The sequence below is a fragment of the Erpetoichthys calabaricus genome, chromosome 9 (assembly GCF_900747795.2).
Source record: "Erpetoichthys calabaricus chromosome 9, fErpCal1.3, whole genome shotgun sequence".
Classification (NCBI taxonomy): Eukaryota; Metazoa; Chordata; class Cladistia; order Polypteriformes; family Polypteridae; genus Erpetoichthys; species Erpetoichthys calabaricus.
Genome location: NC_041402.2, coordinates 135,473,511 through 135,491,603, shown reverse-complemented (window position 1 = coordinate 135,491,603; position 18,093 = coordinate 135,473,511). Strand labels below are relative to the sequence as shown.

Below are 18,093 nucleotides of genomic sequence, written 5' to 3'. Positions count from 1 at the left end.
AGGTCAATAACGGCATTATTTTAGGACCTTAGTTAGCTACATGCAGTGCTAGGTTGAGATATAGAAAAGACATTCTTCAGTTTATAATGCTTACCTTTATTTTATTATTTTTATATGTAATTTGTTTTTCATTCTATGATCTTACATTGCACTGAACTGCATGTTCAGGGATGTATTTTGGATTTTCTGCATGCGTGAACCCATACCTTTGCTTTGATTGTCACATGCTACAAGGCAGCATTGCATCAGATAGGTTTTCTTAAGGCACTGTTATGAGCTGAAAATATTGTGGGCTCTATTTGTGTTGTAATACCACATCCCCATCCAAGAAAATCTAGTGTTCTCCTCGTACATTGGTTTTGGTGCCAGTCCTGATTTCTAAACCTTTAAAGTATTTATATGTTTCTACCTGCTTACCTCCATATCAAATCTACTTGTAATTTTTAGGTTCTTTTTTCTTTTTCATTTCATTTATGATTAGATGGTTAATACATCTGTCTCACAGGTCCAGAGTCCTGAATTTAAATCCTAGTGAGATTATTGCCTGTGTGTAGTTAACACATTTTAAGCACATTTATGTGAATTTTCTTTGGTTTATTCTATAATCCCAAAAGCATATGGGATAGTAGGATGTGTTAGCATGAGTGTGGTTGTCTGCTAACCTGAGTGTGTAACTGGCTTCCTATAACCTCTATTTGGAATAAGTGGGTTTGGAAGATAGATAGATAGATAGATAGATAGATAGATAGATAGATAGATAGATAGATAGATAGATAGATAGATAGATAGATAGATAGATAGATAGATAGATAGATAGATAGATAGATAGATAGATAGATAGATAGATAGATAGATAGATAGATAGATAGATAGATAGATAGATAGATAGATAGATAGATTAGTATAGTTTTAGTAAGATAGATTATTTTTTTGGTAGAATACAAGAAAACAGGACCTCATGAATTGTGATACGTAGGTTTGACAATGTTAGGTTTTGTTACAAAAATAAGATAAACCAGAAACAGAAGTCTCATCATTTAAGGTATTCAAAACTAACCTGCTAATCCAATTCTGGGTCTCAGGAGGTAGAACAACACTGGTTGCATGATAAACTTGATTACCCTGAAATGAACAAGATGTGATAATTCATATCTCTCTATTATAAAAAAAAAATCTGGGAAGGAGATGAAACGTGATTTTCTCGGAGATACTTTAATGTCCCGCGAGACAAGGCAGTGAGACAAAAGGAGAGCTGCTGTACAGGCTTTTAAGTGTTCAAAGCGCGTGAACGGCAGTTACGTGAAGTGGCTTGCGCGTAGCTTGTCCAAATTGGGTAGGGGGTGGGCGAGTGAAGCAAGCAGCGGGCAAAACACCGTAGTTACTTAAAAAATTGCAATATGTCACAACAAATGACAAAAAATGTGGAGTTTTATGACTACACAAAAAAACGAATACACTACACACAAAACAATGTGGCATCTCATGGTAAAACATACATAAAGAATGAACATAGCAGTTTGTCTAAAAAGGAGTCATTTCATGCTAATAAATAAATAAATGACAGACAGACAGACAGACAGACAGACAGACAGACAGACAGACAGACAGACAGACAGACAGATAGATAGATAGATAGATAGATAGATAGATAGATAGATAGATAGATAGATAGATAGATTTAAAATCTTGTTAACATTTATTGTATATTTTAATTTAGAAATAATAAAATAAAGGGCATAAGGTCAGTTGATGAGTTAAAAGCTAGCCATCTAGATGGTGCTAGATTGTGTTCACAATCAATGGGAGTGAAACTCTTTCGCCATGAGATGTAAACAGTACTGAAATCTACATTTTCAAACCAAACTTTAGACACCATGTCAAAGTCGAATACATGAGATAAGGACAATTGCCAAAAAAAAGACTAAAATCAAGTATGGCAGTGAAAGAGTTAAGGGCATGATACCTAGGTTTGGAGCTCTATAGCGCCCCCCTTCCATTCCATTCTAATTCAAACATTATTTATAACGCAGAGTACAGAAATTACAGAGGTTTCTAGGACTGAGTTATTTTGGCAGCAAGATGATAGCGGGAAATTTGAAATTAATTTGTTGGGTCCCTCTTTGAATGTACATAAATAAGAAAAAAGATTCGCTTTAACATGACATACTTACTGTTGTTTTTTATTTATTGTATGGTGAGAATTGCCTCGATTAATAGACTCACAAATTTCGTTTGCAATTTAAAGTTGAATGTACTTATGTTAAAAGTGCACGAATGAAAAATCTTCCAATTTTAGAACCATTTGAATATATTTTATAGGAACCATATTTGGTAACTGTTTTCACACCCTCGATCGGGTGAGAAACTACAGTCTGAAACTTCAAACGTAAATTTCTCACGATCGCCTAATGATCTATGAGCACAGGGATTTCACCCTTCTAAAACCTCAGTTATGTGTACAGATTAATGAATAAGAAGCTAAACACAAAGAAGCTAATTTGTTCCAGTCTAATTAATTTGTAAGTCGTCGAACATTATGCATTAGCGAAAATATGTAGGCTCTAGAATATACTAATAAAGCCTTCGTACCAGGCGTTTAGCCGGACGTCGCAACCTACGCGCTTGGCGAAGAACAATACTACATTTCCCATGATGTCCTCGGCGGACGCCGTTTTATGTCACTTGCTCGTTAACTGCGTGAAGGTGGAGATGACTTCATTTCCCACAATGCTTATCCCCACACACTCTGGTCGAAGTTGACAGTTCAGTCTTGTAAGGATTGTTAAGGAAAACAGCGAACCTATACCGAGGAGCACAAGTGGCCTGATGAACATTGAGGAAAGCGAGCGGGGACATCCTGCCGACGGCGAATAAACATGAGAGAGTGACCAGCGGGGCCAGGCGTGGACAGTGCAGAAGGCAGGCGGGCGGCAGTTCTACCAAGCTGCTGGATCGGGGGACACGATGTTCGTACAGGAGGAGAAGATCTTCTCAGGGAAGACACTTAAAGTCCACATCTGTACCATGGAGGGATGCGAGTGGCTGGAGGAGGTTGCGGACGACACTACTGTGGAAAAACTCAAAGAAAAGTGCTTGAAGCACGTATGTGTATTTCATATTTTTATTGTAAAAAAAGTAAACTGAATACACTGGTTACATCAGACCAGGCCCCTGACGCGAATATTTATAGACCGGTGCTATTTATACTTGATCCTGGTTGAGACGTTCGCCAGACATGGGGTCTGCTAATAAATATTCAGGACGGTAGTGTTTAAGACCAGCCCGATACTCTGGGCCGGCCAGAGAATTTTTCCAAATGAAAGAGCTGGATACACTTGTCAGTCGAGATGCCTTTCATTTTTTTATATAGTATAATTTAACGTGACAAATCAACAATCGTTTGGCTACTTTACATTATAAAATCAAAGTGATTAAATCATTACATTAAAATTACGAAAACCTTCTAAGACCGTGTTATGTAAATCAATGTTTGATATATTACTGATTTTTATCAGTATTTTTTCAGTGTATATCATAAAATGTGTTAGGAGATGAAAAAAAAAATTCTGAGAGAAACAGCATCTGAAGAATTTTGTTTTTCACAATTAGTACACGAAACCCAGTGCCTGGTGGAGTTAGGGAGAATCAGAATTAAAGGCATAACTGAATGGCATTATTGGATTCTGTGAAGTTCCCTGAAATAGACTCTGTCATCATGAATTACATTTTATGCAAAAGTTAAGAGGTAGAGGTTTAAAACATTTTTTGGCTCATCATTCCTATGTTTCAGTATTATCTACATGCAGAGTGTAATTCCTCCTTCTGAAAGCAGAATATAAGTTGGTATGATGTTTGTGGTGCTGCATGCTTTCCTCTGTTTGGTAAGTGTAGTCACCTAAATAAGAACAAAGTCCTGAAAGCACCATCTATGGGATTGCATTTCAGTTCCAAGTTAGGAATGATATCACCCTGATACACAACTGAGTGGTATTTATCATATTTGACTAGTAAAATTAATTGTTCTTAAAATAGTATTCCCTTTTCCAAAAAATGATTTATTCTTATTGTCAAAGTTTGTTTTATTCAAAGGCTGTTGTTTAATGTTCCTGGCAACTGTTTGTGAAGGGGAAACAACTGAGCCAGGTGTACTAGTTCACTGATGTTTAGGATGTTTTAAAAGAAATATAATAACATGTTTTTGTAAGAAATAAGTTGGGAGTAAGTATGAAGAGCGCTCTCTTTGTCACTTGTTCTTTTTTTCAAGCCAACTAAGCATAGTAGTTTTGATGTTTTAAAATTGGGTACATGATTTTATCTGTTACACTAGTTACCTTTTTATTATAGCACTATACACAACTAGTTTCTGTACTTTTACACCATCAAAGTACTCAAGTTGTTCTGAAGAAAGCACATCAGTTCACCTGGGCTACATTCATTGCTGATTATGCTGTAGATAGTTCTGCTGCCTACATATTCCCCTAATCAAAATTTACAGATCACCTCTGCTGTAATAAATAAGAATACTAGTTCAAACGTAATTGAAATGTAACAAAAGGTTATGGAAAGAAAACTGAAAATTGAATATATAAGAAGTATGACTTGCATTACATGGTGTTTATTTCCGTCTGTGAATTATGGTTTGAATTTTCAAAATTGAATTTAAAATACTGCATGCTTCTAAGCCTTATTTCATTGGCTCTGTGTGCAACATTACAGGATGTACTATATGCACATCATTTCTAGGTATAGCTCATTCTTAGTTTTGGTGGATGGCCTCTGTTGCTATCAGTGAAATGGACAGTATTGTGTCCAATTAGAAAGAGCAGCTTTTTCCCTTTTAAATATAAACTGCTTCGTGTAACCATTTTTTTAATGGAAGCGTTAACTACATGAATAGTGTGGCTTTCTAATCTCTAAACTTCAGGACTGATCTTAAAGTTGATTGCTGCTTCATGCAGAATTATGAATATTCTTCACATGTACATAATTGGCCAAATCACTATGTGATATAAATTGATGTGTTGAAGTGAAATTGGCCTGGATAGGTCAAAAACAGCACACACGTCCATCAGTCCCTTCTACTAGCTGCCAAAGACTGTAACACTTAAAAGACACAGCCAGCCTCTCATTTATTTAAATCAGACAAGTGTGTTTTTTTTTTTACGTGTTTCACAAATGGAACATTTGAATGTATGAAAAGTCTTATTGTGATGATTAGTTTACTGTACTTCATTATTTAGAACATACCTCTATCTAGAAAAAATAAAATACAATCTTGAGTGATCAACAGGAAAGTACAGCTAACAAACTGCAGAGAACAAAATTTAAAAATGTAACCCAAGAAGCCGAGCATTACTGTTAGTCCAAAAGGCTATGTGAAAGCTATTAGTCCAATAAAACTATGGCTGTTTCATTGTTGGTAAGGTCGGTACAAGTGTGGATCTAGGAGAAATATAAAAGGGTATCCCAACAGCCTCAAGGTGCTTTGAGATATGTTTTTAACAGGTGCTTATTATGTTCATCCAGGGGCTGGGTTTGCAAATGTGCCTCATTTAAGGCATAGCCTGCAAAATTTGAAAATTGATTAAAAAAAAGGCAGTTTTGATAACTATATGAAGGATTAAGAAATAATTTATTGCGAAAACAACACATTAATGGTCTGTTTATTGTTTTTATATGTAGTATGCAGGAACTTACATCGAAACCTGAGAATTTATAACACTCATTTAGATATATTTCGACAAAGTGCAAATTGTAATGTAAAATATTTAAATCTCAATTACTGGTATCCTCTTTCTTTTCCTGGAATTATTTCTTTGACATTTTGTTAAAAAACTTTGATATACACCCTGTGTATGAAAATGTGCTGTAGAAATAAGTGATGTTGTTGTAATCATAATAGTGTCCTATAGGATTGATGGTAATTTTATTTTTTGCATTTTTAGTCCTGGTGAGAACATGTTCAGAAGTTTTCCTTGGTAAATTATTTGCTTCCTCTGGGTTCCTTTGATACTTAATTTCCATCACATTTGTCAGTAAATCTGCCTTAGACATACACCACAAATAGTTTGTATGGTGTGTACTTGAATTGCCCATGATTGCACAAGGACAAGATCTGCTGGTTGCAGTGTAAGATTTCATGAAGTTGCGAAGTTCCCTTCTCTTATTCCATGCAATACTCTCATTGCCAGCTGCTTTGTTATACTATGTGTAATGATACACAGATTTATTAATTTCATGACTTTTAATCTGAATAAATCTGAAACCTTTATTACATGAAATATTCAAACCTTCCTAACTCAGGGTCTTGGGGGACCAAAGCATTTTATCTAAGTATACATTCACATACTGCTACTGAAATTTGCTAATATTTAGAATCTGCTGTTTCCCCTTGTCTTAGACATGGGAGGAATGCCAAAATACCTTGAGTAAAAATTCTACTAAGCACAGGATTTGAACCATGGACATGGAATCGGCAAGGCAGCAGTGTTCTACTACATTTTTATGTTTCTTCAAAATTACATTTTTTGTCCTGAAGCATTGTCCTCCTAATAGTAGTTTGCGCAATATCTTAAGCAGTAAATAAATATACAGAAGGCATATGCTACCCCAACCTTTTAACAGTGACTCAGCATTACCTCAACATCCAAAAACTTCTCTCTACTATAAAAGAAAATTTTGAGACAAGACTTTTGCCAAGAGATTTTGTTTCAAGTCCCGCTAGACAAGACATTTGTGAAGAGATTTTTTCAAGTCCTCTCATCTCTCATTTGTGTGAATGCTTTTGTCAGACACAGTTCCTGTGCTCTCAGCTCTTTTACATTTTTACATTTTCCTCACTTTAAGTTCCCCAATAAAAGAAGACTTATTATGTCCAAATCATATTGAAGAATTTCATCCCGAAGGGTTATCAACAGAAGAAATGAATACAGGGGCAATCCTAACACAGAGAAATGATGAAGTCATAAGAATTAACTTGAAAATTGTCTATCGGTTACATGGCAAATTGGTTAAATGCATATCAATAGACTATGCTGAAACAGTTGGTGGTGATGGTGCAGAAATGAAAACATCAACTTACAATTATCCCGTAGAATATCTACAACCGTTGACACCGTCCAGTCTTCCACCGGCCGAATTACTGTTGGAAGAAGGATGTATCGTAATGTTATTGCGTAATTTATGTCTGAGTGATGGGCTATGCAATAGGACAAGATTAGTTGTATTCAAAATTGGTCGAAGAACAAGAAAGGTAATGTAGTACATCTTCAGCGGATAACATTAGACACCAAAGGAGATCTTGATATGCCATTCGTATTAAAACATTTGCAGTTTCTCAAATCACAGGGACAAACATTTGAAAAAGTCGTTTTATTTATTACACAGAAAGAAATGATATTCAGTCATGGGCAGTTATATGTTGCGTTGTCACAATGTAAGCCCAAACACGGAATCAAAATTGTTTCTACTGAAGTTTAACAGTAATAGCATAAGTTTAAAAAGTATTTCCGTGTTCATTTCAAAGCCAAACATAGCAAAAACGTATAACGCAACGAATACCTCTAACCCAACATGAAACATAATTTTCTTAATTTATTACGTTGTACTATTTTTTACTATGGTTAATTACTTGCTGTAATGTAAAATAGTTCTATTGTGCATATGTAACAATTCCCATGAAAATAACAATCTGTTTAAATTGTACATCCGCTTCCCTATATGCGAGCGGCAGATCCGCAAAGTGGCTAGCGCGTAGTGCCTGCCTGGGGGTTGGCAAGCGAAGCAAGGACCCCCTCGTATAATTTAAAAGTATCTTGTTCGGTTCTGGCAACTGATGAATAGATGTTTTAATGAAAGAAAATGTTTGTGCCCACAGTATGATAGAATCTTAATCAGTTTTATCAGATAGTGATTTATTTTGAAAGGTTGGTTTTTACTCTTTTATGGTTTGGCATTTGTGTCATCAGGTATATGTTATAATAATATATTTTAGCTACTCCATAGTTTAGAGTTTGACTTTTGATAAATAAGGTGAGATATTTTACTAAATATAAAGTAATGACTCTGTTATTTCTAGTGTGCACACGGAAGTCTTGAAGACCCAAAGACTGTGACCCATCACAAACTAATCCATGCTGCTTCTGAAAGAGTGCTAATGGACACTAAAACTGTAGCCGAAGAAAATATTCGAGACAAAGGTAAGCTAATTCTCTTGTCAAGTTCTTTTAATCTCAGAACCTTTCTGTAATGGATATACTCGTTATAACTCAGCCTTGCCACGATCAGGCCGGTTGTACACATTTCATAATATTCACAATAAAGGACCATTTTTAAACATTGCAGAATTTGCCCGAGTTGAAAAAACAATACCCAATTAAAGTTTCTTATTTCCTCTTCTTTCCATTCTTCATTCAAACATCTCTCTGTTTTCCATTGCTTTCCTGTTGCTAAAGAGTAGTTACCTCTACCAAATATGCTTAATTTATTTTCATTTTGAAAAGCCTCACTTATAATTATAAGTCCTGGGACATTATGCATGAGGCTGGCAACATTTTAAGAAGCAAGTTGTTAATTAGTAGTGCTCTCTTTTGCATACTATTAGAAATGCTATATCTCTGTTGCCTGACCATTACATACTGTACATACAGGCAGTCTGTAATGTAACTTATGTTTATGAAGACATAGAAGTAAAATATGGAAATGAACTGGTACTCTCCCAAAACAAGCTGTTTCCGGGAAGGTACAACTATAGGCTCCATCGTCTGTTTTATAGGGATGTTTCACCATTGCACCTTTTAAAGATAAAAACAACATTTATTTATATACCATGTTTCGTACAAATTATGTAACTCAAAGTGCTTTAAAAGATGAAGAAAGAAAACAGAAAATTATAAAAATAAGATTAGGCAATGCAAAGTAATTGCCAAAGAATAAAGTAAGGTCCAATGGTCAGGAGGACAGAAAAAAAAAACAAAAACAAACTCCACAGGGCTGGAGAAGAACAAAAAAACAAAATCTGCAGGGGTTCCGAGGCCACAAGACCACCCTGACCCCACTGGGCATTCTACCTAACAAAAATGATCTAAATCAGTCCTCATGGTTTTCAAGCTTCACGTGGAAGAATTAGATGATGATGGTCATGTGGACATCTGGCCTTCGATCCATTGATGTAAGGACGGCATGGTGCCTTGATCAGGTGGTGGTGGCGTAGGCATAATCAAATCCTTCACTCCTTCTTCCTCAAACTTTGTTTTCCTTGCTAAAGTTGGTTTAGACCTTTAGCAATCCTTAGCTAGGCTGTCCTAATTTTTACTAGCCTGGTACAGAATAGCATACATTACTCCCTATCATAGGCCATTAACTGGATAAGTCTCTTCCTTTCTGTTCATTTAAGGGTGTTTTTGTTCTTTCATTGTAATAATATCCTGAATGTTTGTTTAGTGCTAACCTTTAGCTCTTAAATTGTAGGGTTCTTTAAATTTTTGTCTAGGAAGCCTTAGCTGACCAGTAAGTGTTTTCCTAATAACTATAGTGTACGTTATAATTTTAACAAGATGTTTAGGTGAACTTTAACAATTAAAACTCATTTTTCTGAGTTTACTGCACAAATGGTTTTCATTATAACTTTATGCTGTTTTCAAATCAATGCATGGCTGCAGTAATGGCAGCTGTCTTTTTTGTGGTCTTGTGCCACCTGCTGTATGAAATCTTTTTGATGTCTGTGGTCTGTTGACAAACATAAATAACATAATTTTGAGATAGTAATAAAGAAGTAAAACTCAATGATCATGTCCCTTGGGCACACTGATATTCCTTACAGGAGGGCTGAAATGAGGTGCAATTAAAAATAACTCTGCTCAACAGGTGCACAGTCACTCTTCTAAAGGACAGCAGGTTAATGTAATGAGTCTGTTGGCACTGCCAAGTATAGACGTGTCACTCAAATGTGAAATATAAATAACTAGCTGAGGTACGCAGTGTTTCTGGACTGCAGATAACATATAAGTTCTCATTGGTGCATCGAGTAAATGTGAGGATTCATTTTTCTGCTTTGTAAAGTCACTTGGAAATTTAGTGAAAAACTGAGCTGAGACTTTATATTATTTATTTTGTGTTCAATAGAAGTGAAATAATCAAAATATTTGCTCTTTTTTGTTGATGCCACAGTTCAGTTACTTAGCAATAATGACTTTAACAAAAGTGCATGTGTAATGGAGAATGTGCAGCTGCAGAAATCCTTCTTTTGCAGCACACTTTTCAGACACTATTAATAAAACATGTCTTTGTACCACATCTCAATGTTTTTGTCCTTAAGCTGAACCTCACAGGATTTTGTGAAGCCTAGTTGAATATGTTCAACAATGATTAGTCAAAAGGTCTGCAGCTTGGTAAACAAGTATTAGGAGACTAGCAAATTGACAGGGTGCACTGAGACTATGCCTTATGCTATCATGCCATGTATACATTTTTTTGGCACAAAATAATGCATGTTTTTATTTGAAATAATGGAATGGATTGATCTTCTCAAGTCTGACCCATGCATGATCATATCTATTGCTGCAAACATGCCACCATCCTTCAGCTGAAACTTTGATCATTGTGCCTCACACAATTATATACAACACCATGTCGGAAAAAGAAAGAGTTAGGGTTAGATGATTGTGAAAATGCAAATAAAAGTAGAAAGCAGTGATTAGTAAATGATGATGAATGATCTTTGACCTGAAAACAATATAACAGCCCATTATGTGATGTTGCAATTAATGAATTATATTGTTTTTTTTAAAACTAAACCCATATTTTTATTTTGATTTTACAACATATTCCAAAAACAATTTGGAAAGTTAAAAATTTACAGTGTTGTGACTTTGCCTTTCCTTCTCACAACACTTAATAATAATTTATTTACTGTTTCAGTTTTTTCCATTTCTTCTTGTAAAAAAATCTTAAGGTGTGCAAAAGCTTGGAGTCTTTGTTGTTGCATTTTATGCCACAGTTGCAAAATCACCACCCATTCTCAATTGAGGACCAGTCAAGACTGCTGGTGGCCCAGTCAAGCATCTGCACCCTCTTCCTATGTAGCCTTGCCTTTGTAATTCACACAGAATGTGGTTTTACATTGTCTTGCTGAATGTGTATGGCTGTCCATGAAAGAGATGTCATTTTGAATGCAGCATATGTTGCTCCAAAATCTGTATGTACTTTTTAGTGTTAATGGTACCATCACAGAAGTACAGATTACTCTTGCTCAGTGCACTGCAGAATCCCATACAATCACAGATGGCTTCTGGACTTGTAGCTGATAACAGTCTGGATGATCATTTTCTTCTTTGGTTCGGAGAAAATGACATACATTTCTTCCAAATAAGGTCAGAAATATTGATTAATTTAACTGCAGTACAGGTTTTCACAGTGTGTGTGTGTGTATGGAAGTGCTCTGGGATACACTGATATTACATCCAGGGTTGATTCCTGTCTTTGACAAAATCCTAACGGTATAGAATCTGGGACTTTTGGATTAAGCAGGTTCCAAGATGGATGAATAGATGTATTGACGAATAGACAACATTTGTAACAGTGTTTCTGTTTCATGTAGGAGGCTGTGACATCTGTTATACTGAGCACAAATGAAACTACAAATTGACTTTGCTGAGTAGAAAGTAATTGAGCAACAAAGTTACTCAAAATGTTAGCTCAGACCAGACCTCTAAGCATTCATTTTTTGCCTGCATGTCTTTTTTTCCATTAATTTTATGTAAAGTAAAATGTATAGACATTTTAATATTCAAGCAAGAATATTAAAAGTATGCTTCTGATTGCATTTTGCAAATTTGTTCCAATAAGGCATCTGTCTTTTCTATAGCGTTACTAAGAAATCGAAAAGAGTGGCTGATTGTTGCCACTACATTTGGCTTTAGTGCAATATTAGAACAAGTTATTAGAAATCTCTTGACAAGCTGAATAATCATAAATAAAAAATGTACTTTTATACTAAAATATAATTATGTTTTATAATTGATATTTTTTTTGCAGATGTGCTGCTTTTAATAAAAAAACGAGCGCCACCTCCTCCTCCCAAAATGGTTGATGTGTCTGTTGATGAAAAGGTAACAAGTATCCTTTCTTCTTTTTGTTGACTTGAGCACATGTAATAGTTTGTTAACTTGTAGCATCCACATTACTAACCGAGAATGATAAACCAGATGGACGCAGGGACATCCGGCAGTGGGCCGTGGACGCAAAAGACGTACTGCGCAGGCGCCCCACAAATCAATTCCCCCCCCCACGCAAGCAACGGGAACCAGATGGAATGCAACCTAAAAGAAGACATGAGGCACCGCGCACAGAAAAAAGGAGTCAGACCACAGAAAAAAGGAGTCAGATGCCGGCGCTGTGCACGAAACCCATTGCACACGAAACAGGACACACACAAAGAGGAGGATTCAACAAGCCCCTACCACACAAAAAAAAAGAAGCCGCGAGCACCACACAAAACCCATTGGACACAAAACGGGACAGACTACGGACATAGCACACGAAACGTACACAAAAATGACGATTCAGACCCACGACCACACTAACATAAATAACAAATGACACACAAAGCCCCATTTCTAAATGAACCGTCCCTATTAAACATACGTCATCTCAACACGTTCACACTATGCAGCATAGGTGGATCTCATCACAATGTGGCACTATTAACCGTTCAACCGCAGAAAAGGCTCCATATTAACAGTGAGTGTGATCCTCCTTATTACTTATCCATATTTCTCACGCTGAAGAACAAACAAGTCATGAATTCACGATCACGGGTACAAAACGATACGGCTTGGATAACGGGACCAAACACAATTCACACTATGCAGCATAGGTGGATCTCATTACAATGAGGCACTATTAAACGTTCAACCGCAGAAAAGTCTCCATATTAACAGTGAGTGCGATCCTCCTTATTACTTATCCATATATCTAACGCTGAAGAACAAACAAGTCATGAATTCACGATCACGGGTACAACATGAACGTAGTGCTGCATCGATACAGGCACGGGTTCAAAACGAAACACCTCCCGTCTCAGACATACAGAAACAACAGCGAAGGGACAAAATAAATAAACGGAGACGTCTACACCGTGCATCTGGAATGCCGGAAAACGAGCAGGCAAGGCTCCAAAAAGAGAAAGCTCAACTGACCTACATACAACAACGGGCAAGGCTCAATACAAACAATGCACGCCGTAAACTACAACGGGCTTCTCACACAGCACAGGCAAATCGATTACAGCTCTAAAACAACACATCCCAAATACTGGACATACAACGACGCGCCTCTCAAACGGCACAAGCAAAACATACACGTCACGTACATCAATGACAGACACCTGCTAAACGCTTACGCCAGTTAGCTGACAACACGTTCAATAATGAGTCCACTATTCAGGAAAATTCATTCGGATTAATGAATGTCATTTGCAATCATTGTCATTCACTTAACTTCCCTGAAGAAACAACTGGCAATACAAGTAATACATTTACACGTTGTTGTCAAAAGGATCAAATTAGACTGCCTCCTTTACATTCATATCCTGAATATCTACAGAAGCTTCTAACTAACGATGTACCTGAAAGTAAAAACTTTATGAACTGCATTAGATCCTACAAATCGGTATCCACTATGAACATGAACAGTAGCACTGCACGTGACATCCGTCTTGCAAAACTGTTAATTATTGATGAATGTACAATGGCATCCAGTCACTTACTCAACATTGCTTTCAAAAGATACAGTTAGTACAAAACATGCGATGTCCAGATCCAGATCATAACAATTGGTTATTACAACTGGGAGATGGTACACTCACCAATACAGATAGACTTCACCCAGATATTATTACAATTCCTCAAGCCTTTATCTGAGACGACTTAGTTACAGAGATATTTGGAACAGCAATCTCATTAGACCAAATGCCTCTTTTAACACAACGCACTATATTATGTCCAAAAAATATTAATGTGTAAAACATAAATACCCAAGTCATTGCATTACTTCCTGGAGAGACACAACTCTTTCTAAGCTCTGACAAAGTTGACTCTGATCACGACAATGACCATCTTCATTGACCTTACAAGTTCTGACCTGTAATTACCTTTTACACTTAAACGGCGTTTACAAAGAAATTTTCCAATAAACCTTTACACTGTGCCACACACTTTATTGTTTGCTTTCTATATGCATCATCTACACCTTCACACTATTCTACATCTCATTCATACATCACACTCTTTGTCATTTCCCAACACCAGGGGTTGGCGAGCGAAGCGAGCAGGGGGCGGAGCCCCCTAGTTGTATTAGATAACAGTGAGTTGTTAAAGCAGCTAGGTTTTCATTCTATGTAATCATCTGTTCCTCATCATGTTATATTGGTTCTTAACTTTGATATCATGAACAAATGATGTGAAAACAAACAGAGTCACACTTTTAAATGCTTAGGTTGCTTTTCTCTGACATTTTATCTTATTTTCTAAAACCAGTAAACAGTATTCGTGTTTGATTGAGTTAAAGTGACATGTTCATATTGGTAAAATTAACTAAGGTGCCTCTGTCCTTCCTCTCCTTTTCAATCAAGTGTGTTGCATTGTCAGTGATAGAGTTGCATGCCTGCAAGTCCATTTTAAAATACATAGGGGATCATCTGACCCCAATTGAAGATCTATAACTCCTATGCTGTGAAAGAGATATCTTTGCAGAACGCATTGCAGAAATGTAAGTGCACAACCTGTATAGTAATGTTGTTGTTGTAGGACTGGAAGCTGGCAGTGCATACATTTGAGTGGTTTTATTATTTAATGCAGTTTAGGCTAGTTTTTAACTATTTAATAGATCTGTAATATTTAAGAAATATTTTGACATTCTTGCTCATTATTTCCTTACTTATTTTTTAATACAGAAAAAGCAAGAGCAGAAAGCTCCTGATAAGGATGCAGTCTTAAAGGCAACATCTGCACTACCTATACAGCATTCTGATCGGACTGTCACACAACACAGCATGCGCGATGTAAGTCCGTCTATAAATGCATAATTTTAACAATTCTGAAAAATGCTTCCTCTTTTCACTTTCCTCTCTACAGTTTGTTGCACAGGGCAAAACTACAATCTACAATTGATGCAACATTATGTTGCTGTTTTTGGACAATTCTTTTATGACTTAATTTCTTTTAATTTTATATACTCTAGGTTTTTAAAATAACATGTTTTCACTGTCTCATTACCGTGTCTGTTGTTTTTAAAGGGGTTCTGTGACCGGGATTATAGTTGGATGGGAATTTTTACTTTAGTTGTGTTTAAGGATTTTGGATATATACAGAACAGTGGTATGAATTTTTTCAAGTAGTGAGATTAAACAGTTTTGTTACTTATGTGTGACTGTGGTTGTCTCCACTTTTTGTTTATTTAATTCCTACTGGCAAGTGTGATGAACAAAAATACAATGTAAGGTAAATTTTAATATTTTCTGTCTCTGACCAAAGTTGCATCCCTTGATAGTTGCATGTTTTTGTGCAAACCAGCAGGCGATGTGTTTAACCTGCCTGGTATTTGAGAACATCCTCTCTACTTGTTTGGATTTGGAGAATATATACTGGATGCTTTTAACAATACATGACATAATCTTGTACCTTCTTTCATTGCATCTGCATCACACAAGTGGAATATGGCCAATGCTTAGGTATAATTCATTTAAGCAGTGTATTGTTACTAAACCTTTAACAGTAGGATTACCTCTGAAATTTCTAACCCATCAATCCATTTCCAAAAATTTCCTTATTCCAGGGTGTGGTTGTGTGATGCAGGAACCCTTCCCAGCTTCATTTAGTACTTAGAGGTTAACCACCTCTGGATAAGACTGAAGTCTCCCTGAGGTCACACTCATACATTTTTGGGTTGTAGGAATAAGACTAGGTTTCCCAGAGATAAACCCACACAGTGAGCGAAAGAACACATAAACTTGACACGGATATTGACGAGTCTGAGATTATAACCTGGAGTTATAAGGCAGCAGTAACCTCTGCACCATTGTGCTGTCCACCTCAGAAAGATGAATGCCATTAAGCTTTTGTAACCATGTTAGAAAAAGATATAAAAAGACAAACACACACACAAAATCTTTTTTTAGGTTGGTTTTGTTTTGGTATTGTGAAAAATCGATTACTTTTTATTTCAATAGCTTTGGGTTCCTATAGATCATTGTTTGCGCAGACTGAACTTCTACTTTTCTTAAATCCACTACAAAGGAATAGTGCCGAGGAGCTGTTGTTTTTATGAATGAGAAAATAACTGTAAATCCTGAGATGGCTAACCTGCAGATTCCCCTGTTCATATTTGTGTAAGGATCTGATTAGTTCACTTTAGGTTGAACAGTATTGTTATATCTAGGTTTTATGGGGATTTTTGGAATTAACTTTTGTGACATCAGACCTTCTTGGTTCGTTCTCTTGACATTTTTTTATGATCAAAGTTTTGGGAAAAACACAAGGTCATTATTAATTTGTCTTCACAAAAAAGAATGAAAGATTTTCTCAAATTTAGTTTCTTGAAAATAAGACAAAAAAAGAAAGCTGTTGTATAGGTATCACATCACTCCAAGTTACAAAATGCTCTCTGTGGCTGAACTGAATCAAGGGTATTATTTCAGTGCTCATTTACAGTATATAATATGTGTCTAAGGTGATGGTCCCCAAACTTTTTAACAAGAAGACCCTGCGCCAAATGTTGTATCACCTAGTTAGAGCCTCCCACTAATATAAACTTACTGCTGTAAAGGAGAGCATGATATTTGATCATGATTACTGCTAATAGTAGTTACCCAGCATGATGGTAAATAATAGTAGAGCTTTTATTCAAAGCAAACTGTTAATACGTCTGTGATTGAATGTTATGTGATGATTCTAAGACAAGGGTTTCTCATTCTTTTTTTTTTTTGGAGGACCATTTCTAAGAATTGAAATGTTTTTAAGTACTACCATTTTTTAAATCCTAGGTTATTAAGTATTGAACTTTCACTTGGCACAACTAGTGGTGCTATTTTTTTAACCACCATCAACATTGCATCCAGGGATTTTAAAGAGGGGTTAAATAGTTTCTTGTGTGGGTCTGTATTTATAATTTTTCTTATTTAAGTCTAATACTTTTTAAATTAATGATTACTTTATAGGGGTTTGGTTTGATATTGAAAAATATAATTTACAGTTACATATGAACTCAGATCAAAAGAAGTTAAAAAAATAACTCACAGGTTACATAAACAAAAAACTGTAAAATAACTTGAAAGTCAAGGTGAAGGCTGAGCCTGCTTCATGGCAGTGCAGTTCTGCTTCTAGGTTCATCCTATTCCTGTATTTCTTTTTTAAGGAAGTACTAAGTTTACCAAGTATTATCTACTCTGTTTGAAACACAAGCAGTACACTATTGATTAGTATTAATGAATACTAAAATTATATGTTAAATTTGCTTATTATTAATACTTGTTATTGTTCATCATTGTTCCGTATTGTATAGTAACATTGGGGGAGAGACACACTCTGCATACTTTTTAACTCCTCCCTGAACTCAACCTTACAGTCTTTCTTTTTCAACTTCCACCATTTGATCATTGGCTCTGCCCTCACTCTCCTGCTCTTCTTGATCTCCAACGTCATCCTACAGACTACCATCCTATGCTGCCTAACTACACTTTCCCCTGCCAACACTTTGCAGTCTTCAAACTCCTTCAGATTGACCCTCCTGCATAGTATATAACCTATCTGTGTGCATCTTCCTCCACTCTTGTACATCACCCTATGTTCCTCCCTCTTCTTAAAATGCGTATTCACCACAGCCATTGCCCATCCTTTTCTCAAAATCCACCATCATCTGACCTTCTGCATTCCTCTCTTTGACACCATACCTACCCATCACCTCCTCATCTCATTGGTTTAATTCACCAACATGTCACATTGAAATCCGCTCCAATCACCACTCTCTGTCAACTTGGGTACACAGTCCATCACTTCATCCAACTCACTCCAGAAATCTTCTTTCTCATCCATAGCACAC

The 18,093-nt window shown here is 36.1% G+C and overlaps 1 protein-coding gene across 1 annotated transcript in view; it reads left to right on the top strand.

The window, feature by feature from the left end:
- The first annotated feature begins 2,717 nt into the window (after positions 1-2,717).
- The window catches only part of ubac1 (UBA domain containing 1), a 62,070-nt gene continuing 46,694 nt past the window's right edge, over positions 2,718-18,093 (top strand). Inside the window, exons 1-4 of the mRNA XM_028810198.2 lie at positions 2,718-3,102; positions 8,078-8,198; positions 12,034-12,107; positions 14,951-15,058. Coding sequence (XP_028666031.1) covers positions 2,965-3,102; positions 8,078-8,198; positions 12,034-12,107; positions 14,951-15,058 — 441 coding nt within the window. The 5' untranslated portion in view covers positions 2,718-2,964. The remainder of the gene's footprint in view (positions 3,103-8,077; positions 8,199-12,033; positions 12,108-14,950; positions 15,059-18,093) is intronic.